The sequence below is a fragment of the Bison bison genome, unplaced genomic scaffold (genome assembly GCF_000754665.1).
Source record: "Bison bison bison isolate TAMUID 2011002044 unplaced genomic scaffold, Bison_UMD1.0 scf7180017864484, whole genome shotgun sequence".
In the NCBI taxonomy this organism is placed as follows: Eukaryota; Metazoa; Chordata; class Mammalia; order Artiodactyla; family Bovidae; genus Bison; species Bison bison.
Genome location: NW_011495044.1, coordinates 458,673 through 468,592, shown reverse-complemented (window position 1 = coordinate 468,592; position 9,920 = coordinate 458,673). Strand labels below are relative to the sequence as shown.

The following is a 9,920-nucleotide window of genomic DNA, read 5'->3' as shown; positions in this document are numbered from 1 at the left end:
AAGTCAACCTGTGGCAGGAGCCAAACTAGTTAGAGGTAACACAGACCAGTCAACTTCCACCCAAATCAACAGAAACATGAGCAAGAATGAATGACTGATGCTGCAGGGCCCTCAGTTCGGGGATGTTTGTTATGCAGCCTTGTTGTGGCAATAGCTGACTGATACAGATGGCTTCCCCACAGGGAATCTACAAGCCACTTAGAGACAGCTCGTCTCTCCACATTAATAAAGAAACCAAAGCTACTTACCAGGCTCACCCTTCTTCTTTGACCCAGACTTCTTCTTTGCAGGAGCCTCTTGCTTTGGTGCTTCCTGGCTCTGGACCATGTCTGCATTTTTGCCCTGGGTAGGAGCTGACTCTGCCTTTTTACCCTGATTGGCAGATGCATCCACCTTCTTGCCCTGGTTGGGGGACCCTTCTGACTTTTTGCCTTGGTTTGAAGTTCCCTCTGCCTTTTTCCCTTGATTTGGGGTCCCATCTGCTTTTTTCCCCTGGTTCGCAATACCCTCCACCTTTGTGCCCTGATTAGCAACTGAATCTGCCTTTTTGCCCTGATTCTGGCCTGCCTCCACTTTTCTGCCCTGGTTCTGGGCCCCCTCTGCCTTCTTGCCCTGGTTCTGGGCTCCCTCTGCCTTCTTGCCCTGGTTCTGGGCCCCCTCTGCCTTCTTGCCCTGATTGGGGGTCCCTTCTGCCTTCCTACCCTGGTTCTGGGCCCCCTCTGCCTTCTTGCCCTGGTTGGGGGTCCCGTCTGCTTTTTTACTCTGGTTTTGAACCGCTTCTACCATTTTGCCCTGGTCCAGGGTACTCTGCTCTTTTCTGCCCTGATTCTGGTTCCCCTCTGCCTTTTTTCCCTGATTCTGGTTCCCCTCTGCTTTTTTGCCCTGGTTCTGGGCCCCCTCTGCTTTCTTGCCTTGGTTCTGGGCCCCCTCTGCCTTTTTGCCCTGGTTCTGGGCCCCCTCTGATTTCTTCCCTTGGTTCTGGCCCCCCTCTGCCTTTTTGCCCTGGTTCTGGGCCCCCTCTGCCTTCTTGCCTTGGTTCTGGGCGCCCTCTGCTTTCTTGCCTTGGTTCTGGGCGCCCTCTCCCTTCTTGCCTTGGTTCTGGGCACCCTCTCCCTTCTTGCCTTGGTTCTGGGCCCCCTCTCCCTTCTTGCCTTGGTTCTGGGCCCCCTCTCCCTTCTTGCCCTGTGTAGAGCTAGTAGCAGGGGCACTACCTTTGGCGCCCACTGGGGACACCACCACCATAGGCACCTCCTTGGGAGCAGCTTCCAAGATGGCAGCCTTTGAGGCAAGAACCTGGATGGAATTCACTACAGAGCTGACTGCTGGTTCCACCTTTGCCACTTTTTTCTCCTTCTTCTTTTTGTCCTTTGGGGAAGAAGCCAGCTTCTCTTGAGGCATGGCTGATACTGTGGCTACAGGGGCAGTGACCACAGGGGACTGGACTGAGGTTGGAGCCACCGCCACTGCAGGTGCCCACACTGGGTCCTTGGGGAGGATGGTCACTCCAGGGGTGGGCTCATGGTCAGGTATCTTCCCGTTGGGCTTCTCCTCCTTTTTCTTGGTCTTTCCTTTCTTCTCCACTGTCTTCTCCTTCTTCTTCTTCTCCACTTTCTGGTGGTTGGTCTTCGCCATTTCCTTGCGCTGGTTGGCCAGAGCTTCTTCATACGACGTCTCCTTCATGGAGAAGGTTGACACGAGGAAGATGCCGATGGCAGAAACAACCATGAATCCACCAAAGACCACAACCCCCAAGGTCTGAGTGTCGTAAATATCCATCCTGGCTGGTTTTCCTTTCACCTGCCAAATACATACACGGCAGTTACTTTCTGTAGAAACCGAGGCATTTGACAGTCACCGTCCCCACTCGCAGCACCTAACATATGGTTCCACTAATCCTTCAGACTGATAAAATCAAAGAAGAAACAAACCAGGCAATCTCTGCTGTCACCTGTTCTCCCTGCCCCCTCAGAAGTGAGCAACTTTTACACAAGCTGGGACACATGAAGCCATGGAGAGATGGCAGAAGGCAGCTCCATGACCAGGGCATGTGGCGCCCATGCAACTCAGGAGCCGTGACCCCAGGTCAAGATGTTCCCCACCACAGGGTCAAAGATGCACATGAACACAAGCACGGGCAGTGTTAGGTAACTGGAAGTGGTAAGGACTGTGTCAGAGTGCCAACTACATCAGGAGCAGGAGTCACCCAGTCACAGGTGATGACTGCAGAAACGTGAGCACTAGGTTGATGTATCTTTTGCCTTCTCATATCAGGACAGATTTTTCCCCTCCTCAAGTTGACTGATATTAAGAATACCATGTGAGTCAAATCAAACACAGCTGCTGGCTCTCGCTCACAGCATCCAGGCCAGCAGGTCTCATTAGCGCTCTTTCTCTGCTGCCCCCTTTTCCCCAGGCCTGATAAACACAAGTACCCACCCAGGGGCAGAGATGAGAACCTGCACATTACAATCCCAAAGGTGATCAACGTGTGGTGAGGAAAATCGGAGCCTGTGAATCCGCACATTAGGAAACAGGAAATATCAGTCCTGGGAGGCTGACCAAGTAAGACCTCAGGTCTGAATTCCACATCCAGAGGCTGCAAAGAGGGAGGGGGACAGCGTCACCAGGTCTACTCCTCACCTTGGGGAGAGGACCCTTTGTCTGTTGACACACTCCCAACCACGAGTATGAAGTACCCTTCTCGCTGGCTGGGGACCAAAGTCCACAAGGTTGGAGGTGGCCAGGTCCACACCCAACAGCTGTCAGCCGGGCTATACCTGACTTCAGCGAGGAACTCCAAGGGGTCTGTTTCTTGGATACACTCAACGTTTACCAACTAATTTTGCTGCTGGTATCATAGTTCCAGTCCCTGACCTGGGGTCAGACCTGACCTGCTGACCCAGGAGGACCAGCAGTGCAGTAGCTATGGGAACGCGTGTGTGAGAGGCTGGGGGAGGGCAGGGGCAAAGGAGGAGAGCTAAGCGGTCCCCCAAATCTCTGGAGCTGGGATAGGCCAGGCCCAGGCTTCTCAGTGGCTTAAAATGAGATTTCTCTTCCTGTGCGAGTGGGGGCTTCTAAACAGCCATGGAATCCAAATTTTGACATTAGCGGGTTTGAGAGGAGGGACTGAGCTCAGCATCCTATTCTAAGGAAAATCACTCTCATCGTAGGAAAAACGTATGACTTTGCTGTCTTTCTACGAAACCCCTGCAGGAGGAGGGTGGACTATGTATGCCCTGCTCTCCAGGGCAGCACCTTCCTCAGGGGCAGCTGGACACTTACCTCTCCCAGATTGTTGCCGGGGGCTGCAGCTCTGAGTCAAACTCCACATCCTCGTCCACAAGCCCGAGGGGGCTCATGGAGCCTCCAGGTCTTGGGGCAGTGAGTTCTGACCTCTGGCCGTGGGTGCCACACACACAGAGGTCAGGAGCCTTCGGGACCACACTCACAGCTGAGTGCAAAAAGCCTGGAGGGAGGGGCCCAGGAGGTGGGAGGGTGAGGACAAGAAGCTGGAAGGTTCCACCATCCCCTTCTAATCCCTGCTGTTCGGTGGGCGTCCACAACTGAAATGCTGGGTCCTCACAAGGACCCCTCAGAACTCTGCCAACATGGACATGCTTCAGGTATGAGGCAATAGCATAATCATGACATCCATCCTATTCAGGTGACAAAAGTCCTCCGACCTACTGTGCAGCACAGGAAACTCTACCCAATATCCAGGAAAAGAACCCGAGAAAGAGTGGATACAAAACCCCTCTGCAACATTCTTCTCCAGAGGCAGCACCTGGCCAGGGGCCCGGGTCATGCGGCTGCGGGTCTGCAAGCCCTGGGTCCCCAACGTGCCCTGGCGGGCAGGTCCCATGGAGGCCCTGGGCCCCCAGCCCCCAGGACAGGCATTGCCCTGCCCCATCTCAGCTCCCCCACCACTGCCACCCCCAACTTCATCCCCTTTCTAGCACCATGGATTCTGCAGCCGAGTGGTTTGGGCAGAAAAGCCATGGATGAAAAGCTGGCTTTGGCTCTCAAGTTAGGCAAACACAGGATACAAGATATTCTCTGTCGGGGGCAGAGTGGAGAGAAGCCAGCTGCGAGAGTATTTCCCTCTGCATGGGCAGACGGACATCTGAGGCCATCACTTCCTACGCTTCCAAATACACTCAAGGTCAGTTTTCGAGGTTAGCCTGCCAGGTGCTCCACACACAGTCAAAGGACCCTGGCAGAAACCTCCCACAAGGTTTTCCACTAGACTGTGCTGTGTGCCGTTGCATCCCGAGTGGGCTGACCACAGAGAATCTGTGCTGTTGATCCCAGAAACTTCTACAAAATGTACACGTTTATTTACAACGGCCGATCTGCTTAGTGTGTGAAGCAGAAGGCCAGCCAGCACAGGGAACAGACGGCCACCCCGAGGCTCAGGAACCACTCCCAGGCTCCATGGCTGAAACCCTGGGCCCACCTTGGAGGTGCTGAGGGCATGGCTTTCTTCTGCTCCTGGGAGTAAGGACTGGGGAACAGAGGTTGTGTGGACACCCCAAGCATGGACTACTGTTGCTGATTCACTCAGTCTGACCAGGCTAGTGCAGTTTAGCGAGGTCAGTCCAATCTGGCAACAGGGATTTGGGGTGGTTTTGCAAAAGGACTCTCAACAGCACTCCTGGGGCTGGGTTGTGTCACCACCCAGCTGTGCCATGGGGGGCCATGTGTGGGCACTCCGAGAAACTATAGCAGGGGGTGGGGAGGGGGGTGTCAAAGAGACCTAGCCCCATTTCCTGGGTGTAAGGTGACTTACCAGGAAGGCACAAAACTAAAACAGAATGACAACAGAATAGGGACGTTAGCAGATATGACTGCATCATCAAGTATCTCAAATATACAGAAGATTAAGAAAAATACTCTGAACGTCCATTTATCCACCACCCAGGTTTAGCAAATCCAAACATTTCCCCCATTTACTTTAGATAAACATTCAGTGTCTCATCTTTCCTTCCACAGAGGACCAACACCCAACGTGCCCCCAAGCTCACCCATGGGTGCCCACCGGTCAAGCCCAGGACCACCCTGGCAAGGGCTGCATGGGACCAGCCCTGCGAGTGTCACTGGGCAACATTTTATCCTCCAGAACACACCATTGGCCCAGGGTGGGCACTGTGCCACCAGATGCTGCCAACTGCTCCCTGGGGCAACACGAGGCCCCATCCTCCCCTCACCCTCTAGACATGTCCCCGCCAGATGCCAGTGATGCTGGGCCTCCCACGGAGAAGAGCATTTCACGCTTCTCCTGTGATGTAGCCTGCTCACATGCTTGGCCTGTCTTCTGAAGGGCTGCCTTTTTCTTTGATTTATAGGTGTCCTTTACATAGCTTGGATATGAACCATTTGTTGTTTTCAATGTATCCAAGTCTGTGGAACTGACTCCTTGGGAAACACCCTGATGCTAGGAAAGACTGAGGGCAAGAAGAGACAGCGGTGGTAACAGAGGATGAGATGGTTGGACGGCATAACTGACTCAACAGACATGAGTTTGAGCAAACTCCAGGAGATGGTGAAGGACAGGGAAGCCTGGTGTGCTGCCGTCCATGGCGTTGTGCAAAGAGCTGATGTAACTTAGCAACTGAATAACAAGTCTTTGGTTTCATTTTCAACCATCTTGTTTTTACAGTGTTTTCTTGTATCACAGCTATTGCCTCAGAGTCTGGAGCTGCCCAGGTGGCACTAGTGGTAAAGAACCCACCTGCCAATGCAGGAGATGTAAGAGACGCAGGTTCAATTCCTGGGTGGGGAAGATCCCCTGGAGGAGGGCATGGCAACCCACTCCAGTATTCTTGCCTAGAGAATCCCATGGACAGGGGAGCCTGGTAGGCTACAGTCCATGGGGTTGCAAAGAGTTGGACACAACTGAGCGACTTAGCACACCAGCCACAGAGTCAAAGATAATCTGTTTCCTTTTTCTTTTAAGGAAAAAACTTTTGCTCTCCTTTCAATCTAAATAATCACTCAGTCGTGTAAAGAGGCAATGCACTCCCAGGGGCCAAAACTTGAAAGGCACAAAACAGCTGATACAGAGTGAAAACCTCCCTACACCCCTGCCTCAGCCACCCAGGTCCCAGCCACTGGGAGAGAAGCCCTTTACTGTTTTATTTTCTGCCACACACTTCAGAAAGCTTTTCGTAGTTTGGTTTAATCACCTGGGATTTACTCTGGCATATGACAGGAAACAGTGTCAGCTTCTCTCATGGCTTAAATTACCTGGCACCCCTTCTGAACTGGTCCACTCTCCTCCCTTCTCCTCCTTGCACAGTTGCCTCTGTGCCACCAGGTCTGATGGACTTACACTCTGTCCCACCTGCATACTTATCTGTGCCCAGCATCAATACCACATTTTGGCCCACGCATCCCCTCCAAATCCCAATTCCATCGGGATTTTTGAAACAGACTGAATTTACAGATGAAGGTGGGGACAGCTGACTGTACACCATGGGAACTGTCACTGAACAGAGCGTGTAGCACTCCACTTATTTAAATATCCTTTTATATTATACTTGCAAAGAGCTTTAATGATCTCTATAGAAAGTCTTACACATCTTTTTTGTTTTTAAGGTTATTGCTATTTTTAAGTGTACAAGAAAAAGATACCTTTTTCTATTTCTAGCTACAGGCATCCAGCAAAGTTATTCATATTTGCACGTGTGTTGTTTACCCAGATATTACGCTAAACTTTCCTCAAATACAGGAGTTTATGGATTCTCTTCAAGAAAAAAAAAAATCACCTATGAGAAAAGACAGCCGTTTCTTGCTTTCTAAGCCGTATCATCGCATCTCTTTTTCTCATGTCCCTGAGCCCGGCAAGAACTCTGAGCAGGCTTGCTGGTCTTGTCGCTGAGTCTCCATTTCTGATGTGTCACTATTCGAAGCTGTGTTGGTAGAAAACTTTTTATGAGTATCAGGTTAAGCTGTCTTATATTCCTAGTTACCTTTCCTTTTTAATAACTGGGCATTAAGTTTGAACAAGTGCTTTTTCTTTATCACTCGACATTTTCTCTAATCTGAAATGGGTTGAACTAAAATAACATACATTCTAGTGTTAACTCACAGATGGTTCTGAGTGTGTAGACACTTCTTGATGGTGAGTCTTTTCCTTCATAATCCCTCACTAGATTTGGTCTGTTGACATTTTTCTGGGGGATTCGGGGGGGTGAGCTCTCATGTGAGGGGAGGCAGAATCGTCCTCAGACTGTGCTTCCACAGTCTTGGCAGCAAGGTCGCCTCAGTCTCATAAGCTGAGGATCACCCCTTTCCCTCTGTTCTTTGCAGATTCAGAAGAAATGGCCTGTAAAACCGTCAGAGTCTGGTTTTTCGCGATCTGTTCCTGGAGGGGGAGGAGTGGGTATAGAGCTGCTTTTTTAAAAAATTGAAATATAGGTGCTGTATAAGATTATATAAGTTACAGATGTACATCATAGTGATTCACAATTTTTAAAGGTTTTTTAAGTATAAAACTGCTCCATCCATAGTTATTATAAAAGATTGGTTATGCTCCCCATGTTGTACAATATACTTTTAGGGCTTGTTTTATTTCATTTTATTTTTGTAGCTTATTTTATACCTCTTAATCCCTTTTCCCTGTCCAGCCCCTCCCCCTTCCCATCCCCCCACTGGTAAACACTAATTTATTTCCTATTATCTGTGAATCTGCTTCTTTTTTGTTATATTCACTAGATTGTTGTATTTTTTAGATTCCACATATAAGTGATAGCACGCGGTATTTTTCTTTCTCTGTCTGACTCATCTCACTTCACACAATACCCTCTAGGTCCAGCACCCTCTAGGTCCACCCATGTTGTGGCAAATGGCAAAATTTCATTCTTTTTCTAATGGCTGAGTAGTATTCCATCAGTATTTCACTATATATAATATACGCATCTGACATCTTCTTTATCCATTCATCTGTCTGTGGACATGCATGTTGTTTCCCCTCTAGACTATTGTAAATACTGTTGCTAGGAACACTGGGGTGCATGTGTCTTTTTGAACTAGTGCTTTTGTTTTCCTTCTGATACATACTCAGGAGCAGAACTTCTGGGTCATATGGTTGTTTTATTTTTAGTTTTTTGAGGAACCTCTATACTCTTCTTTTCCACAGTGGCTGCACCAATTGACATCCCCACCAACTGTGTATGAAGGTTCCCTTTGGTAGAGAGCTGACTTTAACTGCTATTTCAATTTCAGTGATGATTCCAGGACCCGTTTATGGGTTTGTGATTCAGTCTACATAATTAATTTTCATCACTCCTTCTAACTTTCATTGGTTCCTTCTGTTCTTTCTAACTGCTTGACATGAACATTTATAAACTTTCAGGCCTTTTTTTCTTTTTTCTTGTAGGAAACATTTAAGGTAATAAGTTTTCCTGTAAAGTACTACTGTAGCTTCATCCTCCAAGCTACAATGCACTATTTTCATCGGTGCTCAGTTTGAAGTATCTTCCAGTTCCCAAAAGACCTCTGACTCACAAAGTGGCAGCGTTAACTTAACATTCCTAACATTCTTAACATTTCTAACATGTGAGGGCTTTGAATTACCATCAACAATCCTAATTCAACTGCACTGTCCATCAGAGGATCCATTCTGTGTGATACAGGTCGAAGCTTTTACACTTGTAACCATGATCCAGGAAGATAACTTGACCCAGGACACATACATGCACCCTCTTATATGCACAATATGTATGAAAGTGAAAGTGAAGTCGCTCAGTCGTGTTCGACTCTTTGTGACCCCATGGACTGTAGCCTGCTAGGTTCCTCTGTCTATGAGATTCTCCAGGCAAAAATACTGGAGTGCGTTGCCACTTCCTTCTCCAACAGTACGTATGTTGCTGCTGTTGCTGCTGCTAAGTCGCTTCAGTCATGTCTGACTCTGTGCGACCCCATAGACAGCAGCCCACCAGGCTCCCCCGTCCCTGGGATTCTCCAGGCAAGAACACTGGAGTGGGTTGCCCTTGCCTTCTCCAATGCAGGAAAGTGAAAAGTGAAAGTGAAGTCGCTCAGTCGTGTCCGACTCTTAGCGACCCCATGGACTGCAGCCCACCAGGCTCCTCCGCCCATGGGATTTTCCAGGCGAGAGTACTGGAGTGGGGTGCCATTGCCTTCTCCAACAGTATGTATATGAACATATAAATAATAAGACTTTCATGAAACAGTAACTCAGTATTTGCATGTGTCATGCACTGGTATCTACTAAGCCATCAACATTGTTTTAAAGTTTTTCACAACAAATTAAATTGACTTTGAGGGTCATGACACGCTGGGCCTGCAGTCTGATAAAGCACTGGCTTGGATTATGGTGTTGGGGTGTTTTGCTAGATTGTGGTCAGCTTTTACGAACATGTCCTATGGCAAAGACTGCAGGCAGAAGGAGAAGGTGGTGGCAGAGGATGAGATGGCTGGATGGCATCACCGATTCAATGGATGTGAACTTGGGCAAACTCCAGGAGATGGTGAGGGACAGGGAGGTCTGGCGTGCTGCAGTCCATGAGGCTGCAAAGAGTCGGACTGAGAGTGACTGAACAACCACAATGTACCCTGTGGACTGAAGGCCGCATGTTCCAGTGTATAACCTTCTGTAGAACCCCATTCATTTTCTGTCAATTTAATCTAACAGCTATTGAGAGCTTTAAGAATCTCCCTCCATGAGCATGGATTTGTCAGTTTCTCCTGGGAATCTGTCAATCTGTGCTTTATTGGGAGGGCATCTTATTAGAATATAAAATCACCCTGCACACGTGAGGGGCTGCAGTCAGCGTCTCCTCCAGAACCGGGCACCCTGCTGCCCACCCGCACCACTTCTCTGGCCTCTCTGGCGTCCTGCCTGGTGGCTCGGGGTGTCTGCCCTGGTGGTGTCTGTGTCAGCAGGCACGGGAGCCACC

At 49.4% G+C, this 9,920-nt stretch overlaps 1 protein-coding gene across 1 annotated transcript in view; it reads right to left on the bottom strand.

The window, feature by feature from the left end:
• Positions 1–9,920, bottom strand: part of RRBP1 (ribosome binding protein 1) — a 51,256-nt gene that overhangs the window by 26,808 nt on the left and 14,528 nt on the right. The window contains exons 2-3 of the mRNA XM_010862792.1: positions 249–1,797; positions 9–25 (exon numbers count right to left, since the gene is read on the bottom strand). Of these exons, the coding sequence (XP_010861094.1) occupies positions 9–25; positions 249–1,776 (1,545 nt within the window). The 5' untranslated portion in view covers positions 1,777–1,797. The remainder of the gene's footprint in view (positions 1–8; positions 26–248; positions 1,798–9,920) is intronic.